This window comes from Aspergillus alliaceus, assembly GCF_009176365.1.
Source record: "Aspergillus alliaceus strain CBS 536.65 unplaced genomic scaffold BDW43scaffold_31, whole genome shotgun sequence".
Classification (NCBI taxonomy): domain Eukaryota; kingdom Fungi; phylum Ascomycota; class Eurotiomycetes; order Eurotiales; family Aspergillaceae; genus Aspergillus; species Aspergillus alliaceus.
Genome location: NW_022474714.1, coordinates 202,834 through 221,894, shown reverse-complemented (window position 1 = coordinate 221,894; position 19,061 = coordinate 202,834). Strand labels below are relative to the sequence as shown.

At 48.0% G+C, this 19,061-nt stretch overlaps 7 protein-coding genes across 7 annotated transcripts; 3 read left to right on the top strand and 4 right to left on the bottom strand.

Annotated features, from left to right (window-relative positions):
• Positions 1–628: 628 nt before the first annotated feature.
• argEF (bifunctional acetylglutamate kinase/N-acetyl-gamma-glutamyl-phosphate reductase) lies at positions 629–3,508 on the top strand (the record flags this gene model as incomplete). The annotated part of the gene is made up of 3 exons (XM_032045031.1): positions 629–3,052; positions 3,157–3,397; positions 3,453–3,508. 3 exons carry the CDS (start codon positions 629–631, stop codon positions 3,506–3,508), a joined length of 2,721 nt encoding a protein of 906 aa, XP_031898787.1.
• A 1,135-nt stretch (positions 3,509–4,643) lies between these two features.
• BDW43DRAFT_301371 (Rad21/Rec8 N terminal domain protein) lies at positions 4,644–7,269 on the top strand (the record flags this gene model as incomplete). The annotated part of the gene is made up of 7 exons (XM_032045030.1): positions 4,644–4,662; positions 4,766–4,802; positions 4,918–5,058; positions 5,115–5,249; positions 5,319–5,811; positions 5,865–6,443; positions 6,496–7,269. 7 exons carry the CDS (start codon positions 4,644–4,646, stop codon positions 7,267–7,269), a joined length of 2,178 nt encoding a protein of 725 aa, XP_031898786.1.
• An 890-nt stretch (positions 7,270–8,159) lies between these two features.
• On the top strand, positions 8,160–8,711 carry BDW43DRAFT_312570 (uncharacterized protein; the record flags this gene model as incomplete). Its single annotated transcript, XM_032047393.1, has 3 exons — positions 8,160–8,174; positions 8,231–8,566; positions 8,625–8,711. 3 exons carry the CDS (start codon positions 8,160–8,162, stop codon positions 8,709–8,711), a joined length of 438 nt encoding a protein of 145 aa, XP_031898785.1.
• A 153-nt stretch (positions 8,712–8,864) lies between these two features.
• On the bottom strand, positions 8,865–11,546 carry BDW43DRAFT_281139 (serine/threonine-protein kinase). The gene is made up of 3 exons (XM_032042470.1): positions 10,506–11,546; positions 9,135–10,449; positions 8,865–9,079 (listed from the first exon to the last, which is right to left on the bottom strand). Exons 1-3 carry the CDS (start codon positions 11,077–11,079, stop codon positions 8,995–8,997), a joined length of 1,974 nt encoding a protein of 657 aa, XP_031898784.1. The 5' UTR covers positions 11,080–11,546; the 3' UTR covers positions 8,865–8,994.
• A 906-nt stretch (positions 11,547–12,452) lies between these two features.
• On the bottom strand, positions 12,453–13,379 carry BDW43DRAFT_281138 (cupin domain-containing protein). The gene is made up of 2 exons (XM_032042469.1): positions 12,884–13,379; positions 12,453–12,806 (listed from the first exon to the last, which is right to left on the bottom strand). Exons 1-2 carry the CDS (start codon positions 12,979–12,981, stop codon positions 12,566–12,568), a joined length of 339 nt encoding a protein of 112 aa, XP_031898783.1. The 5' UTR covers positions 12,982–13,379; the 3' UTR covers positions 12,453–12,565.
• A 345-nt stretch (positions 13,380–13,724) lies between these two features.
• On the bottom strand, positions 13,725–14,324 carry BDW43DRAFT_281137 (uncharacterized protein). Its single transcript, XM_032042468.1, has 3 exons — positions 14,159–14,324; positions 13,984–14,092; positions 13,725–13,898 (listed from the first exon to the last, which is right to left on the bottom strand). The coding sequence occupies exons 1-3, from the start codon at positions 14,244–14,246 to the stop codon at positions 13,850–13,852; spliced, it is 246 nt and encodes an 81-aa protein (XP_031898782.1). The 5' UTR covers positions 14,247–14,324; the 3' UTR covers positions 13,725–13,849.
• Positions 14,325–15,809: 1,485 nt separating this feature from the next.
• BDW43DRAFT_301369 (transcription factor domain-containing protein) lies at positions 15,810–18,835 on the bottom strand (the record flags this gene model as incomplete). Its single annotated transcript, XM_032045029.1, has 3 exons — positions 15,810–15,850; positions 16,306–18,267; positions 18,631–18,835. 3 exons carry the CDS (start codon positions 18,833–18,835, stop codon positions 15,810–15,812), a joined length of 2,208 nt encoding a protein of 735 aa, XP_031898781.1.
• Between the last annotated feature and the right edge of the window lie 226 nt (positions 18,836–19,061).

Sequence of the window (19,061 nt, the reverse complement as noted above, 5' to 3'; positions counted from 1 at the left end):
CCAGCAATACAATTATTTTTATTACGTGGGATAGAGAGCGTTAGGGCCTAGAAAGAAAAGCGAGGTAGAGTCATTCTCTGTTTCTTTGCCATTTTTGTTTCTCTGAGTCACCCTGCTCAGGTAATAATCTTCGGCTCCGAAAGTCGCAGTCAATTCAGGTACCAGATTTTGCTGACTTTGATCGGCCATTTTTCTTTTTTCTCTTCTTGGTTTTTCCTTTCTATTTTACCCCCTAATCCTGCTCATAGATTTTCTCAGTGGTCATCTTAACCCCTCAGCGACAATATCGGGTTCCCTGACCTTTTTTCGGGCACGATTGAGGGGAAAAACCGCGCAGGTGGGAAGCCTGGCTGTGAGGAGTCCAAAATAAATTACACGCTAGTGAGTGACCGCCCCCCAAAGAAGAAGGAAAAGCACCTCCGAGCGCGGATGGCCGACGATAATCCCATATCTTGGAACTGGGGGTGCGGCAAATTCCTGAGAACCCGCAGCACCTCCACTTTTACTTTCCTTTTTCTCTCACTACTTATTACTCATAACGCCCTTCTCGTCTCTGTCTTCTTGAAACACTGACCTTCTCGCTCCCCCTTCCCCCAGACTTCCCTGACATAGGCCTTGCAGCTGCCGCATGCTGGTTGGCAAGATGTTCTCCCTTCGTACCGCCGTGAGGAGAGCTTCAACCAGCAAGCCTCTCCGAGCGTTCTCCGCACCGCACGCCGTTTCTACAGCGAGACTAGGCGCTCGTCACTCCCTGAAAGCCTCCGCGGTCCCATTGCTGCAGGGCCGCCATTATTCCCGCGCCGCCGATCCACAGCTTTCCTCTACTCGCTCCACCGTCGTCCAGCTGCTAAGCAATATCGGTTCCAAACGTGAGGTCCAGCAGTACCTCTCCCACTTTACGTCGGTATCTTCCCAACAATTCGCAGTGATCAAGGTCGGCGGTGCTATCATCACCGAGCACCTTCAGACTCTTTCGTCTGCGCTTGCCTTCCTGAACCATGTCGGACTCTACCCGATTGTTGTCCATGGTGCTGGACCTCAATTGAATCGCATGTTAGAAGCCGCTGGTGTGGAGCCCCAGTTTGAGGATGGGATTCGTGTGACCGACGGCAAGACTCTGGCGCTTGCTAGGAAGCTGTTTTTGGAGGAGAACCTGAAGCTGGTCGAGGAATTGGAGCGCATGGGAGTAAGGGCCCGTCCTCTTACTGCAGGTGTCTTCTCCGCCGACTACCTCGACAAGGAGAAGTATAACCTAGTCGGTAAGATCAATGGTGTCAACAAGAAGCCAATTGAGTCTGCCATCGAAGCTGGCTGTCTCCCAATCCTGACCTCCATGGCGGAAACACCAGACGGCCAGGTTTTGAATGTTAACGCTGATGTGGCTGCTGGTGAGCTGGCGCATGCACTCCAGCCTCTCAAGATCGTCTACCTTGCCGAGAAGGGTGGGCTGTTCAACGGTGATACGGGCGAAAAGATTTCTGTGATCAACCTCGATGAAGAGTACGACCACTTGATGAGTCAGTGGTGGGTGCGTCATGGTACCCGTCTGAAGATCAAGGAGATGAAGGAACTTCTCAGTGACCTCCCTCGTACTTCCAGCGTTGCCATCATCCACCCGGCTGATCTGCAGAAGGAGCTGTTCACGGATTCGGGCGCTGGTACCTTGATCCGCAGGGGTAACAAGGTGCACACCAAGGCCTCTCTTTCGGAGTTCGAGGACCTGGAGAAGCTCAAGGATGTTTTGGTTCGCGACCGGGAGGGCTTGGATGCCCGAGCCACCGTTAACCGCTATGTGGAAGGCTTGAAGGAGCGTGACTTCAAGGCGTACTTCGATGAGCCTATGGAGGCTTTGGCTGTTGTTTTGCCTCCCCGGCAGGATGCTTCTTCCCCATTGGCTCACTTGGCTACTTTCACCATAACCAAGTCTGGATGGCTGACTAACGTGGCCGACAATGTCTTTGCCGCCATCAAGAAGGATTTCCCTAAGCTTGTGTGGACTGTTAAGGAAGACGACGAGAATCTGACCTGGTTCTTTGATAAGGCTGATGGTAGCCTGAGCCGCGAGGGAGAGGTCCTCTTCTGGTACGGCATTGAGAGCGGCGAAGAGGTCAAGCAGCTGGTCCAGGAGTTCAACGAGCACGGCCGTCAGATGTTCGGCGATATCAACCTCGAGTCGAGGCTGCACCGCGCCGCCCAGGCTGCCACCAATATTGGCAAGGGATTTGGTGTCAGCGGTGCTTCCGTTGAGCAGAAGCGTGCGTTATCCACTAGTAGCAACGTTCTGCGGTCTGCTCGTTTTGGACGCCCATCGGTTTTCAACAAGAGCTCGGTCCGGGCTTATTCCACAACTAACCCTAACCCACCCCTTGGGGAGAAGAACATGTCTAACACCCAGCCGTCCAAGGTTGCTCTCATTGGAGCCCGTGGTTACACTGGTCAGGCCCTGATCAATCTGATCAATGCCCACCCCCACATGGATCTCCGCCACGTTTCTTCTCGCGAGCTGGCTGGCAAGAAGTTGCAAGGTTATGATAAGAGAGAGATTATCTACGAGAACCTCAGCCCCGAGGATGTCAAGCGTATGTCTGCGAATGGCGACGTTGACTGCTGGGTTATGGCCTTGCCGAATGGTGTCTGCAAGCCATTCGTCGAGGCTGTGGATCAAGGTTCGGAGAAGGGTAATGTCATTGTTGACTTGAGTGCCGACTACCGTTTCGATAACAAGTGGACTTACGGTCTGCCCGAGTTGGTCTCCCGCTCTAAAATCGCTCAGGCATCCCGGATCGCCAACCCTGGTTGCTACGCGACAGCGGCTCAGATCGCTATCGCTCCCCTCGTTCCCCATCTCGGTGGACAGCCTACCGTTTTTGGTGTCTCTGGATACTCGGGCGCTGGTACTAAGCCAAGCCCCAAGAACGATGTGGAGAACCTTACCAACAATATCATCCCTTACAGCTTGACTGATCACATTCACGAGAAGGAGATCAGCTCTCAGCTGGGCACCAGTATTGCCTTCATTCCTCATGTTGCTGTTTGGTTCCAGGGAATTCATGTATGTGCATCTTCAACCTCCTGTCTTCTCTTACCTCTTTCTTGTTGTTTTCACTTTTTTTTTTCCTTTGGCTTGATGCAAGTAGCAGAACTGACTCCCTATAGCAAACCATCAGTATTCCTCTGAAGGAGGACATGACCTCCCGTGATATTCGCAACATTTACCAGGAACGTTATGCCGGTGAAAAGCTTGTCAAGATCATCGGTGAACCCCCGGTAGTTAAGAACATTGCTGGCCGCCATGGTGTTGAGGTGGGCGGATTCGCTGTTCACTCTAGCGGCAAGCGCGCAGTGGTGTGCGCCACCATCGATAACCTGCTTAAGGGCGCAGCCACTCAGTGTCTCCGTAAGTTGTCCCTGCTTTCCTCATTATCAATATGCAACATGCTAACTATTGGCAGAAAACATGAACCTCGCCCTCGGATATGGCGAGTACCAGGGTATCCCTTTGGAATAAATGGCCTTTGCTATACTCATCCCTTAAAACTCGATATAGTGGAAGTGTAGAAGTGTAGGTATATGACCTATCTCGTGGACGCGGGGGGGGGTTTCGTTTTTGAATTGAACAATTGTGTCATTTTTCTCACATGTCTCATACCCCGGGTGCCTCTCATCGGTTGCTATGGGTTTGAGATACTCCACAAAGGGTCTCTTGCCTCATTTTCCATGGCCAACTTAATCATGCCTTGTGTTTCCTTGAATTATTGGTGTCCGACTCAATAGATCTCAATTTTCTTTGTTCTCTCAACTTGCATGGAAAATGAATGCTATGTTGTGCCCGATTGGGCCCGGCGCTGATGGAGAGCAGAAGAATAGAGGGAGGATCAAAAGCATTTTGTCCTATTATTCATCCAGTATACTGATTGTCCCATGTGTTTTCCTAGTTGTCTTTGGTTTGGATCCCGATATGGGCCGTAAATCGTTTTTGAGCAAGGTGAAATGTATAGTACTGACCTTTCTTTTTTTGCCAAATGGTTGCTTTATATAATCTAACTTTGTATCTGTGTTATCATATATTAAGCCCTTTCCGGTGTTCGCTTGGTCATAGAAAACTGAGGTCATGTACTTGGGCATAGTGGCTAGCCTCAGGACCCAATGCGAGCATCAGGGACCTGTATAATTCCCCAGTTCCACTGCTTCAGATCCGTCGTCCTCTCTCCATAACCCGACACGTTGTCCCTGGTCTCATTTGACTACGATAACCCCAGAACTGTACAATTTTACAATTCACCTCTCTCCGAGTTTACTATTACAAGTATTCAATTGAGACGAACGGCATCTTGGTGAGTGATAACCCCTTGACTCTTGTTTGATCTGATCGGCCGAGAATAAAACTATGTCATTGTGCGATCTTAGCCTTAAACTCGAGGTTAAGTATACTGATCCAGATTAGGGGACATAAGACGTACTGGCTAAATATCGTCTCTCTCTGTGATTCGGATAGTCGATCCACGTATCTCGATCACCTGTTCAGTGTGAGATACCGCCAACGCGTACTAATTGTGATAACAATTAAAGCAGAGTCTAAGAAGGAGTTTTAGAATAGAGGCTTATAGGACGCCACGTGTGATCTGGGATAGTGGGCCTTCAAAATGTTCTACAGCCATGAAAGTAAGTAGCGTCTTTTCTCACATTTCACTATGTCGTTCTGCGATGTGCAGTGTCCCTTGATGAGAATACCGAGAAACCTTACTGACGAGTCGCTTGAATGTAGTGCTCACATCACCCGATCATGGGGTTGCTACAATATGGTATACAGTTTTTTAGTTCCTTGATCTTCTAATCCTTTCATGCGTTGCGTGACGGCAAAGCGTATTGATAACGAAAGATTTATTTGATTAATAGCTAACATGTTCTTGCCCACAGGCTGGTCGCGACCCTGGGATCAAAATCCATCAGCAGAAAACTCAATAGAAAGACCATATTAGATGTCGACGTTCCGAGGGCCTGTCATGTTATCATGGACCCGGGGGCGCCAATGGCACTGAGGCTCCAGGGTAACTTGCTGTACGGCTCTTAGCCGACATCTAGTGTTTATAGTATTTAACTAACAGTTCTCATAGCTATGGAGTCTCTCGAGTGTACAGCCAACAGTGTAGCTACACTCTTACAGACGTCCAAACAATGCACGATAAAATGCGAGCAATGTTGAAAGTCCTACCGGGGGGCGGCTTAGATCCAACTGCCGGAAAGGCTAGGTAAGCTGTCCTGGAGAGCATCAAAAGCAGATAACTGAGAGATACTGTCCTAATGCGATGGACTTTTAGACCTGATCAGCTTATCCTACCTTACGACCCATCATTTTTACCAGAGTATGATCTCCCGGGAATGAGAATAGACCTTTCTAAGCTTTCCCTACCACTCGACACTGTTACAAGCCAGCAGTCCGACCTTCTATGGCCGAAGACACCAGATCTCTGCCAGTCTGATCTCTCGCAAAGCCCCAGCCTACGACTTAGTTTCTCATATAATGATATGATAATGAGGGACGCAGATGGACTTGATTCCGAAATCAACGTACCTAGCTCTGTTCCTAGAAGCTTCGATCTGGGCGGTTTCGGAGCTACAACTTTCGATGAAGAAGCTGGTATCCTCCTCCAACCTGACTTTGCATTTGACGAGGATGGAAATCTTATCGAGCTTGGTATAGCGAGCCGACAAACCGCAAAACAGGACGGAACAAGTCGGCATGTTATTGAATCACTTGTTCCAGACGAAGCAAGAATCAATGAATTGAACGATCTTACATTTGACTATCAGGTAGAATCTACTAGGTTCAGAGATGACCATTCACTGATCTTTGTTTACATTAGCCAATGCCAGTCGACAAAGAGATGGGGACCACTGTCAAGTATCAGTCCGAAAGGCCATACCATGCCGGTCAAGCTACTAAGAGATGGCGTAGTGAGTCCGAATCAACTGACGAACTTCAGCGTATCCCAGATGAGGGTGCAGCAACTATGCGTCAAACACGGCGAGCCCCTAGAATACAAACATGGGATGATCGGACTGCTTTACGAAATACCGAATTAACTAATCTTAACAGCGATTATATGCAGAACATGGCTATAGCTTCAAAGCAGAAACTGAAGAATAAACTTCCAACGCAAGCAAAGAAGAATGCTGCTTTCTGGGTTCTCGGACAAGGAATTGGCTCAGTAGGGCTCGGATTGGGTGCATTCCATGTACCACATCCTTTGCAGCAGTTTTCAGGAGAGGAACTTTATAGTGCTCTCGATCCAACTACAAGACATAGAGGGCACAAGAGGAAATGTTTTCCCAGCGAAGACAGTGAAACAGGCTCTGATGTACGCCATGTCCGTGCTAGAGAAGGATATGAGGAACAACTCGGTCGAGGTGGGCCTGTCGATGAACATGGCACTTGGCAAGAGGTATACTATTCGGCACATATTATGGGGCTTAATCCTAACGAATCTTACGTAGGAAATTGAAATTGGTCGTCATGCTCCGCCCGTTTTCCACGATGATAACTCGTTCTCATCCCAGATGCCTTGGAATATCACAGCTTCTGTCCAGAGCTCTCAGCATGGGTCATCTGCAGCAAGTGGCCTTCGTGGAAGAGCAAGTGTAAGCGAAACTTTGGCTTCACGAGACAGAGATCCCGCTGCATCACTTGCAGAACGTGGACGGTCACGTAACCGTCTAACTAGCGCAAGTCCTCTTGCCGGTAGAGGTTTTGCATTCGACGCGGATGCTTTTGACAACCTAATATTACCTGAAAACGATGACATAGATGTTTTGGGAAACTTTGACTTGACCCAATATTTACAGACTGAGCTTTTCAGCGGCGATTATGCACACACCGGGGATAATGGTCACTCAAGTAGGTACAACCATCAGTTGGCTCTTCAGGACCGACTATCAAAATCAAGCCTGGATCAAGAAAGCTTGAACTTCCTTGACTTTCTGACAACAAAGCTCGGAGAAATGCCCATTAAACACGTTCATGGACCAGATGAAGACGTTTTTTACACCTCACCGGACAATTCTCCTGACAGAAGGGCAATAAGTTTCTCAGCACTTCTGCCACCAGGGGAAACTTCTCACTCCGTTGCCACACATGGCTTGATGCATATACTTACACTTGCAACTAAAGGCTTTTTGCTGGTTCGTCAGGAAGCATACGAAGATTGGAGCACTCAGTATCATATCCGGTATGAGTTTGGAGAGATCTTCTTACAGCTATCAGAGATGTAGTTCCCCTCCTGCCTCACTCCTTCCGTTTTCCAGCTGTCATTTCTTGAGTTCAAAGCTCTGGTGACTCTTTCCCAATTTGTGCAACTTTATCACCTCGATCATTAACTGATAATCACTCTTATGATTCGGATAAAAGCTCAGTTTCTATCAAGGTCACTTTTCTTTAACGTCTTCCATGGGAATTCTTCCCTTTCTCACTGCTGCCCCTTGTGTCCTTTTATTGATTGATGCTTTCTACTTTCTATTGAACTTTTCTTATCTCCATATTTTTTTCCAGTCATCAAGCTCATATCATTCTGTGCTAACTTCCTTCAATCCTTGACACATGCTGCCAAGTCTGCGTTCATCATGAAGTTCTCAATATTTCAAGGTCTATTCCCTTTACCAATGCACAAAAGTGTCCACATCCGGAAGCACATCTCCGCTAAAAGTTTTTCTTGTCTTTATCTATTCTCTGATTTCGCTTTTCATTGCTCCTTTCTCCCAAATCCCTATTACGTAAAGATGTACAAGTATGCAAAGTAATATATTTCAAAACATAAAAAAAAGCAAAAATCAATACTTTACAAACTGCCAATAAAACTCCAGAAGTTATTCTCAGCCAATGAACCCAAACAAACTACCCAAACCGTACCCCGACCCAACCTAACCGCATCCAGGATAATACTGTACAGTCCAAATACCATACAGTATTAAACCCACTAACCAGCACATTTATGACGTAATCAAACCCAATTAAACCACCCCTGCATCCAATCCATCCATCCATCGACTCATTCATACCTACAATCTCACTCGCTACAAACACACACACCAACCCAACCCAATTGAACTCAATCCTACAACTTAAAGAAATAAGGGCATAAAAAGAGAACACCCTATCCGCAAAAATGGTCTTCCGCTTCGTACGTCCCCCAATTCTCCCCAACCCCAACTACCAAAGAAAAACTAACAAAAAAAGCCCAAAACTCTCGACCCAATAACCCTCTTCCACAACCCCAACCTCCAGTCCTCAAAGAACGCTTACAACATCCTAAAACGCGCCCTCTCAGCCGCCGAAGATGGCGAACCGTCGACCACAAAACGCGGCGAGTTCCAGCTCGAAGTGACAACTGAAGCGCCGACAACCGACCAGCTCCGGAATATTCTGGACTATGTGACGGGTGATCCGGCGGGGGCGGGGAGTAATCAGGTGGTGTATTCTGTGGAAGAGGTAGTGACGGGAGCGAAGGATGCGGAGGATGCGGTGAAGAAGTTTAAGGAGAGTGGTGGGAAGGAGGGGTTTGTGAGACCTATTGTAAGTTCTCTCTCTCTCTCTTTTTATGGTTTGCTAATGGGGGTTTTTTTTCCTATAGACGGTGGATTGGACGAATGGACGGGCTGTGGTTGGGGATAATGAGTCGGAGATTTTGAAGATGGTGCATCAGTTGGATGTTGATTAGATTGGGATATAGGATTTTGATTTGGCCGGGTTTTTTTTATGGGGAAAATTTTTTGGATTTTGATTTTGATTTTTTTTTATCAGTCTACGATACCTCTATGTATCATACAAGCAATTACACTCAACTCCAGACCATGACCCCTGACCCGGTAATGCATACAGTCAGACATGAACATTAAACGTATACTCGCTCATCAAACCTAGTCATGGTCGTTTCGAGATCCAGCTCGTACCGTGCCAGTAAGGAGGAAGGGGAAAAAAGAACATGAAGAGGAAGATATGCGCTAGAACATCGTTCCGAATGACCCATCCGTCGCAATGGGTTTACGCGGTGAGCCGCGTCCCCCGTCCATCGCTGGTTTTCGATGCCTATATTTGCTCATTAGAAACCACAAGAGACCGTGCATATAACCGGACCACTTACCTGAATGTGAATCCGACGAATAGACCCTTATTCATCTTCTCGTCTCGTTCCGCCATTTCTTCCAGTGCGCGTTGCTTGTCATGGACCTCCTTGTATTTGGCCATGTCCGATTCGCTGGTGAAATCGTCGAAGTAGCCCGCGTCCGTCTCCGAATCCAGTTCGGGCACAAACGGCGCACGCTGCTCGCGTAGACGATTGAAGTCAACCTCCGCGAAATAATCATGTGCGTGAATCTCATGGATATTCTTGAACCGTTTCTCTTTCGAAGCCACCAGCTTCGTGATCAAGTCCCATGTCCGCCGTGACAAGAAGTAGTTCGGATCTTCATATACCGGTTTCCGGAGCACCTTCGGCCAGTTCTTGAGGTTCTGCCAAGTCTCATCCACGGTGGAACCGGCAAACGGTGGGTATCCAGCCAGGGCCTCGAAGAGCATGCACCCCAAGCTCCAGTAGTCAACTGTGAAATCATACTCCTCACCTTTCAATACCTCCGGTGCCATGTAGTCAGGCGATCCCACGATGGACTTTGCATAATTGACCTGGCGGTCACGGAGGGTGCGGTATCCCTGGCGTCGCTCGGCCATCGTGCGCTGCTCCATCGGACGACCGAACGGCACGGGCGTGTTGCCCACTTCCTCTAGCTTCACGCGCATAGATTCGATCTTGCCCGGATTTAGCATGCCCGCCGCCAGACCAAAGTCCGTCAGCTTAACGTGGCCAGTAGAATCGATCAGGAAGTTCTCTGGCTTCAGATCACGATGGATGTACCCTAGCGCATGCAGCGCGTCGATACAGCTGAACATCTCACTGATATAGAACCGGGCGTGACGGTTGTGAAGGACTCCCGTATTGTTGAGGAGTGTGCGGAAATCTCCACCGGGCACATATTCCATCGCAAGGTAAATCTGGTCCTCGTCCTGGAAAGCATAGAGTAATTTGACCAGCCAGTCACTCTTGGCCGCCGTCAGGATATCGCGCTCGGTCAGAATATGCCTAATTTCATCCAGTTTAAATAGTAACTTCTTGCTCATAACCTTCAGTGCGCACACCTCCCGGGTATCTTTCTTCTGCGCCAAGTACACCTGTCCATAGCCACCCTGGCCGACCTGCGTCAGGATCTGGAAATCGTGTTGGCGGAGACGGGTGCGGCGCTTGCGGAGGTGGGCCCGTTCCCGTCCCAAATATTTGAGCAGGGCCGGCTCGTAGTCTTCCATGGGAGTTGCGGGCGGTTCCGGGAGGGCGGCTCGAAATTGAGTATAGCGATTCTGGCGATTGTGGACGTAACTGAGCAGGTCAAAATAGTGGTCGAGGAAATCTAGAAATGGTCAGCAGGCTCGGTGACATCAGTTAAGAAAATGCGCAGACACCTACAGAGCTGTGTCACATTTACCAATCGCTTGACCCGGGGATTCTGTAGTTTCTCCATCTCCTCCGGTGTCAGCCCCCGCATCTGAACCTGCCGTCTTGAGATACTGTCCACATCGCGTGGTTGATACGGTTGGTGACGGGAGATCGCAGCTGCAGCGGGATTTGGACCGAGGTCTTTAGTCAACCGCGTCGGACTTGGTGGTGTGTTTTCCTTGTTTGCTTTTCGCGTGGGACTACCTGGGGGTTGCCGAATGACACTCTCACTGAAGTCTTCCACCGATCCCTTCGGAGCAAACATAGGATGATTGTAGTGGTCGTAGGTGCCCTTGTTGGGCGAGGTGGGGTTGAGCTTCATCGCTTTTTCGAAGACATTCGGTAGGTCCAGGGCGCCCGGGGGGAACCTATTTTTGCTGGGACTTCCCTGCGGTGTTTGGATCGGACTGGTAAAGCTATTCTGAGAAGGCGTGGAGGGGCGATCTAAAGACTCGTTGCCCGAACGGGTATGTAGGAGGGGTGGGGGGTTGGGCAGCCGGAGTGCTGGTCGATCGTTCGACTCGTGGGCGATGTTGAGTGCCATCACCACGAGGGCGCAGTTGTTTTGAAATTAATCAGAAGGGTAAAAGTGGCCGACAAACCCTTTGATAAGGGCGAGCCGAGGGGCTGGTTGCTTTGTTGTCCGCTGGTCGCTGGAGGGGGAGCCCAAAGGTTCCAGAGGAAAAAGCAATAATCAAGGAAAAGCAACGCGGTACAGGAAAATCGGTGAGAGCGAGAGAAAAAAGAAATCAAAAATCGAATTTAACCCACTCAGGAAAAACCAAAGCAAAGCAAAGAAAAGAAACGAGCAGTACAAAGAACTCGTCTCGAAACAGCCACTGCCGTTGAAGTCGGGTAACAAGGTCGAAGAATGGCCTTGTTTGCTATGGGGCAGTTTTTCAAAGAGAGAGTGAGAAAGCGAGTAAGAAGGTACAAAGACCAGAAACACACTAGGGTTGCGAGATGAGTGAAAGGATCTGAGATTGTGGAGGTTGTAAACGAGGAGACAGGGAGGGGAAGGGGAAGAAGGACAGGGATATTGGCGATTGAAGCTGAGATGGGAGCTGAATCGGGAGCCTGAGGCCCAAAGCGCCTGCAGCCAGCCACCCAATGGCTTCATCTCTCCCCACAGTCATTGGACCAACCGGAATGCCTGATGGATGCTTTAATCTCTCCTGCGCTCGCCTTACTCGCCGTTGCTCCGGTAACTCCCTTCCTTCGATCCCTCTAGACACGGGAGATCCAGATGCACCTGCCGTGATTCCCAGGGGGAAATTCGAGTTTATCGGGTCGCTCATCGAGGCACTGCCCGCTGATTGGATTGTCCAGGACTCTGGGAGTGGCTGATGGATATTTCTTTTGCGGGTGGGCTTCTGGGGACCTGCAAGTCATCGACCTAGCCTAAAATCTCCCACTAGTAAGCCAGGGAAAATCCTTCCACTCTTCCTTGCTCGGAAAAAGAAAAAAAAAACAAGATTGAGATTGACGATCCATGAGGCTGATCTAGTCCGTGGTTCCATTCGGAGGATTTGGACAGATTACAGATAGATTTCTACGGACTATCTACTCAGCCATTCTACATCGATATCCTCACCGTTACATTTAAAACATACCTGTGGGTAAGCGTCCACTAGACAACAGTAAACATACCAGAAAAAGACCCTGCCGCGCAAAGAAAGAGGCAGATCTATAGATAGACTGGAGGTAAACAAACAAAAGGACGTCATTTCATCGATTAAAAGTGGAGACACCAGACTAATGAATTGAAATCCATGGAATGGATTTCTGGCAAACAAAAATAATGAATAAAAAGAGAAAGTAGTTCCCGACCAAAACAGTCGTCATGGCCGTTCCAATCGATCCCATTTATCCATCCCTCGTGAGAATGCAGGTCAGATTTAACAGTCACATCATGGCCCGTTGTCCAGTCTACCAAACGCCCATCAGCCATATCATCACACAGACTCGTGTATTTACACTCCCACAGAAACACGCAAACCATCAGACCACAACCAAGAAGAAAGAAGGATTCAACTCACGTAAAAAGCCAAGCCATACGACGGCGTCGTGAAGGTGATCTTCGATCCCTTCGGAAAATAAAAGACGTCTCCCGGTCCCGCCGTAACCTTCTGCCCCGTCTCATCAGAGATCTCGAATTCGCCCTCAACGATGATCTTCGTTTCGTCGTAATGATACTCGTAAACTAGGGGCGTGCCTTTCTCCAGACGGTAGAAGCCGCCTGAGATGGGCTTTTCGGGATCATTCTGCTCACTATACGTCGTACAGATTACGCATCAATATCTTGCGGTTGGGCTGGAATGGCGGGAATGGCGGGAATGACGGCTTACCTCGAGACTATGTCCCCAAGATAGGCATTCTCGTTTGCAATGAGGGGTGGTTTGAAGGTGGACTGGGCTTTGGCGTGGTAGGTGAACGCGGCGGGCATTTTGTTGGGAGGGGAGAAAGGGCTTGAGGTTATACAACTGGAATATACCAATTATCGGAGGAAGTAGTGCTGCTCCTATCGACGGAGGATTGATCGGTTAACTGTGTTGCTCACATTGTGCAATAAAGGTCTGCCGCTTTATATTGTTCATTGAGTTACTACTTGACTCCGACTCGCATTTTCTATCGTAAGCAGTTGCAAAGTCCCGACATACCCTCGGATCCAGCTGCTGGAGTTGGACACAGGAAGGGCCTTCGGGGAAATAATACTCCAACACAGAAGACCCTGCTTGCTCATCCCTGAGGGGAAATGAGGGGAACTCGTCGGATCAACGAACTGCGATCGACCTGGTACTATCCGTGATAGTCTCTAGATAGCGATGCGATAGGTTACATACGAACTGCACACTACAAAGTAGGTATCAATACCAGATGGTTGGTAACTATCAGTTAACATTAGTTAAGGTTGGTATGGTTAGGTTCGTCAGGACTCTGTAACTAACTAAAGTACTGGATTGTTTTGCCCGGACGGGTTAGTGTTTCCCTGTCTCTCATTTCTTACCGTAACGTATTTCATGCTTATAATCCATCTGGTGAAAAAACGATTACTTATTGGAAGCTACTAGGTAACAGGTAGTATCTTCATGTAATTAGTTTTTGAAAAGGCAGGCGAAGATTCGAGTCAGAGATAACCTCCCAGTCTATGTATGTATATGTAATCAAGATAAACCCATGAGAACATTAGGCTAAATAATAATCATTATCTACAACCTCCCTCTTATTATAATATACTGTACAGCAAAACACATAGATATCAAAAGTAACCGCAACCCAAGATAAATCAATGGATATCACCAGGACTTATAGACTCATTGACCCTGCAAATCAGACACACCTTCAGACGAAGCTGACTTCTTCCTACAGCCCCGGAAAAAAAGTAAAGTGTTAGTTTATGTCATCTAGATAAAAAGACCAGAAAGTGATGAGAAAACATTTCACTCACTGGCGGGTCCATTCCTCTATGTCCCTTGCCATGTTCCCCGCACCGCTGGATCGCCTATCCGGGTGATCATTGTGTGGATGACCAAAGTTCCCCAAGAGAGAGTTAAACGCTTAATAATAAGCGCATTAGTTGAGCTTCAATCACACTGCATTGTGGAGAAAAATTGTTGACTTACCTTGCTGACTTTCATGGTTATCCTTTGATTGTGTATAGCTCCTGCCCTTGTCACTCTTGAGGTGACCGTGCTTTTGAACGAGATCCATTATGGAACTTGTGTATAGAGTAAGAAGATTTGAATGAAAGCAGTTGATGTTTTATGAAATATTATAATAGAATAGATAGTTAAGATCGTAATGTTCAAGAAGGCAGTGGTAGTTAAATAGCAAGTTATAATATATATATATGCTCCTTCCCCATTATTACATCATAGGGTCATACACTGAGGCAAACCCTCGCCCAATAAGACACTGACAAGACCTTGAATTCGCATGAGCATCTAGGATTAGGAATATTCAATGTTATGAAAATGAAGCAATGAGAGACGATCTGCTCCACGTCTTGGCAGTGACTTTAACAAATGAAGATTCTGCCACAGTTGATATGACGCACGCCATGAATCATGATCCGATTTTCTTTATTTGGGACAGAGTTAAGATCTTCGGCGTTGGCCTTGGATTTATGTCATTGCCAAGGGGAACGGGAAATCATTTTGGAGACAAAGGGGACGAGACGATTGAGGCTGGGAGCAGAAAAGGGATTTTGAAGGTATGTTGGTCATGATGGTATGGGGTGGGACGACAATACAGTTTTCCTATGTGTACACAGTAACTTATGTATAACTTCGTATATGTAAGTCGACTCAGATCAGTCAGGCAACCCATCATCATACTCCACATATATCCTAGGACAGTCAAGAATATCTTGAATCTACTACTAAGATAAGGTAAAGAAACCTCGAATAGATTAGAAGCGACTGACTACTTCAATTTAAATCCGTAATAATTATTTAACCTTAACAGGAATTGCCCCGAAAACTCCTAGTAAGTAACTCTGCCTAAATTATGGGGGCGGAGAAGAAGAAATACACACCGTTTGGAAACCCCCACTCGCCCGGGGAAAGATCACCCTTTCGAGTATTCCTGATAGGATACTACTCAATACTGCAATACTCTCCTGATCCGGATCAGATCATCCGCGGTACTGATTACGAATACATCCCTAAGTTCCTCCCTTTAAATCTCACACCGCCCGTGTCCTTGAGTTTTCATTTCTTTTTCTTTTCGCTTCTGAAACCTCTCCGTCAAAACGAATTTCCGTTCGGTCCAAAACCCCCAGCCCAAGCAACAACGACACTGTTCATGACGGCACTCAACAACTCGACGCAGCAGACACCCAATGCAGAACGCGATCATTATCAATCCTGCGCAAATACCTCCCATCTGTCAAGGCGGGACTGACGATTCCTCCTGAAATTTTTTTTCCTGGCGGCTTGATCAGTTTCAGTTCCAGAGTAATTCGATAGAGTGTTGTACATATACGGCATATAACCGTTTTCTACTGCCCAGTTGACGCCATATACCTACTATACCTGGGCCTTTCCCTCCGCGGCACTAGTTACGAAACTTCATACCTACGGGAAGCAGGCCTCCGGTTCGCCTAGTACGGTACCAATTATTATATCCCATGCGCCAGTTTGTTCGCAACGTAAAACCCTGAGCTTGCTTCTACCAAGGCGATCAAAAACCACGTCAATGCCCGGACAACACCCATCGGCCTATAAAGAAAAAATAGCCATCGCAACCCGAGGCTCCTCACTCGACCTCTGTTTAAGCCCAAGTCCGTAACTTCTCCTGGAATAACCAAACGCCTTGCTGATTTGCACACCAGATAGTAAACGCCCAGTTGCACCAAGACAAGCCAACGCCGTCCAAAAATTGAATCATACAAAAAAGCCCTCGCGCCCTTTGTCAACCATGGCTACCGTGTCGATAACAAGCGATCTAGAGCCATATTTGGCTTCCCTCCGCAGCTATCTAGCTAGAAGCAAACCTGCGTCCCAGGACGGGGTTGACGAGCAATCGCCACGCTCGTCCAAGCACCATGCGACCCAGCATTCTCAACCGCCGGTGCAACACCCTCAAGGTATCAAAACCAGTGAGGACCTTGGTGATAGCCTTGCTATGATGGAGAATCGTTAATAAAGACTGAGATCACCTAGCGCTTTTCTCTGTCTTTCTTACTTCATCCAAGAAATACTATATGATTGTACTGTCAATCTCTAACCCAACAGTGAAGGGATAAATGAAAGAATGAAAAGCTTACCTTCCCAGCCCCATTCTTGCATAACATTTACCCAATGTAGTCTTCCTCTCACTGTCTTTTCAAATTCGATGTTTTCCAAGGGAGAAACTGCGGAACTCCGTCGGGGGTTTCCCGGTCCTCTGGAAGATATCGCCCAGTCGTCAATGATTGGTCTTCTGTATGACTCTTTAGCAAAACGAGTGGGATTATCTAAGTCCTCAGATGATGCAATGCTCGCATAAGATAATCCGTTTCTTCCAATAGTTTCTCGATCGTCAAGAGAATTGGAACGACCAGCACCTCGGAACTGCCGTCGTTGCTTTTCGGCCTCGAACTGATCTCGGCGAGCCCAAACTTCGTGAACTACGTCTACACAGCGATCGATCGAGCCCAGCATGAGACGAGTCTGGATGGATTTCCACCGACTTAACACCCATTGCCTGTCTTCCCCCTGATCAGCTTCGCATCCCGCGGCCAAGAGAGGGAACATTTGAATGATAGTTGTGCGAGAGCTTGGGGGAACTGTGGCCAGCAGAAGTAACACTCGCTTGGCGAGTTCTGACGCTGGCTCACAAGGCATCTCTGGGACAGCTTGATGGAGATACAGAATCGTTGCCCAGCGGTAAGCATGTGCGATCTGTATACTATGTTGCACTTCTGAAGTTGGGTCTTCGGGAGGTTCAAACCAGTCCGGGGGTTCCCACTGCTCGACGCGTCGTTTCAGCTCAATAGCCTCGGACACGAGTGATATCGAGTTGGAATTCGTCCTGCGCACTCGTTGAATCAATTGAGCAACACGGTCTATGAGTGGGAAAAGTGTAGTGGCGCAGCCCATAAGAGGGTCAATCTCGTGCACCGCATCCCTAGGAAGCTGCAGGATGGATAAATCAATATCTTGATCCCCAGATTCCTCCAGAGATGTCAAGCGTGCAATCACATCCATATACAACCAAGTGTTGTAGAGGAACCGAATCCTATCTAGATCCGCTGCGCACAAACCGGGTTGTAATCCGAGTCCTACCACTTGCGACACTAATGCTTTGGCTCCTCGTAGGTGCTGGATACATGAACGAGTGTGTGAGTCCCATGTGTCGGCAAATGCTAGGGCTAAACTTGTAGCCAAAGCGGCATCGGCTCTCATATTTTGTATGTCCTGCACCATGTACGTGATACTTCGACGCATGTGATCTACCCCGTGAACCCTCAAGGATGGGTTCTTCTTGCTGCAATGAAAGGCCGATAGAGAAAATATTGCGTGGTACAAGGCTGGGGTGTCCTTAGCCAGTGGCCATACCAACGTCCGCCACGGGTTTTCATGGGCGCCATCTTTCACTGACAGAATTCCACATGTGTATCGGTCGAAGTGCAAGATCAACCTCTCAGGGCTACCAGCAGCGATAGTAGGCTCTCTGAATAGACCAAGGCTAATGTTCGCATCTCCAGACCGTGGGGACACGCTCGTTCCTGCGAAGTCGAACAAACCTGGGCTAAGCTGGCTGGACTGTCGCACGATTTCTTCTATATCGTCATTATCACCTTCTAGCAAGGCAGCGAAGCTAAAGTCATCGGACTCATCGATGGTCTCTTTTCCGTGGACCGCGAGTGTAGTCTCTCCAGGGCTTGTATCAAACTCAACTGTGGGGAGTGAGATATCTGATGGCCATGGAGAATCATCTGATGGTGCGATTTCTGCCAAAGATGGCACGAATATATCTTCATCAATATGTCCCAAGTTCGTATCGTCTAGCAGGTCGTCTGTGCAGAGAGTAGGATTTTTCTGTGTAACGCGACGCCTACTCAACTGACTTAGGGGAGAATCATTCAATTGAGAGGCAAGGGTAAGGGGTTGGGCAAGATTTCTAGTTTCCGATGGAAGAGGCTGTGGAGCAGCTGTTTGATTATTCACTTGTGCTGTTGAGTGTTCTGTAGCTGGAGAAGTTGAAAAACTTAGGTTCGCCTTTCTATTAGGAGGCGACGGGGTCCCTATACGACCATATCATCAGTTACTTCGTGAAATCCGTTGGGGAAATTATTGCTCACCTTTCTTGCTTTTCGCAGTAGACACTCTCCCGGCGACGTTGGTTTCCTCGAAGGGACGCCATTTGAAGTCCTTTTTGTATCCTCCACATTCCACATTTCGTTTCTTACACTGAAAGCAGGTTGGCTTTGTTTCGTCGCATTTTAACCGCTTCGCCTTGCAAGTGATACAACCTGAATGTTGAAAGAGTTGACAACGTCAGCGCACTGCGCGTTTATAGATCTCTTTTCTCCTTCTTCTCTTTTCATTTTTGCTTGTTCGGCATCCTTCTCTTTCCTAAATAATTTAAAGAACTAGTGCTACCGTACCGTTACGGCTTTTTGATTGCTTGGGTTTTCCAGTGATGGCGGCGTTTGTGGCGGTCTCTCCTGATACTGGCTTCTTAGTGGTGGGAGATCTGAGAGGCCTAGAAAGTCCACTAGTAGAGGGGATGGCGGGCTGGGGGTCTAAGATGGTGGATGGTGAAGGGATTTTGATGTTTTCCATGCCCGACCAAATTAGCAGTGATGGCATGGGACCTGTCCCCAGTGAAAATAGGGTATAGAAGGGCAACAACGGTGCCAAGACGGGGGAGGTGTGAGTTGTACAAACAAAAGAGACAATAACAATGACAGAAGAGCGTCCAAGTCAGTGTGCACAGAGATGATGGGCTTCAACTCAGGATCCAGATGAGAGTAAACAGATAAGGGTTAGCCGCATCTAACGGAAAGCAAGTGGGATAGATAGGGAAGGGGTTAGA

Excerpts from the sequence above, each read along its gene's own strand:
- BDW43DRAFT_281139 (XM_032042470.1), bottom strand. The coding sequence starts at position 11,079 with ATGGCACTCAACATCGCCCACGAGTCGAACGATCGACCAGCACTCCGG. Across the intron at positions 10,450-10,505 it reads GGTAAATGTGACACAGCTCT|ATTTCCTCGACCACTATTTT; the intron begins GTAGGTGTCTGC and ends GACCATTTCTAG. Across the intron at positions 9,080-9,134 it reads TTCGTCGGATTCACATTCAG|GCATCGAAAACCAGCGATGG; the intron begins GTAAGTGGTCCG and ends GAGCAAATATAG.
- BDW43DRAFT_281138 (XM_032042469.1), bottom strand. The coding sequence starts at position 12,981 with ATGCCCGCCGCGTTCACCTACCACGCCAAAGCCCAGTCCACCTTCAAA. Across the intron at positions 12,807-12,883 it reads CTTGGGGACATAGTCTCGAG|TGAGCAGAATGATCCCGAAA; the intron begins GTAAGCCGTCAT and ends TACGACGTATAG.
- BDW43DRAFT_281137 (XM_032042468.1), bottom strand. The coding sequence starts at position 14,246 with ATGGATCTCGTTCAAAAGCACGGTCACCTCAAGAGTGACAAGGGCAGG. Across the intron at positions 14,093-14,158 it reads TAACCATGAAAGTCAGCAAG|CGTTTAACTCTCTCTTGGGG; the intron begins GTAAGTCAACAA and ends CTTATTATTAAG. Across the intron at positions 13,899-13,983 it reads ATAGAGGAATGGACCCGCCA|GAAGAAGTCAGCTTCGTCTG; the intron begins GTGAGTGAAATG and ends CCGGGGCTGTAG.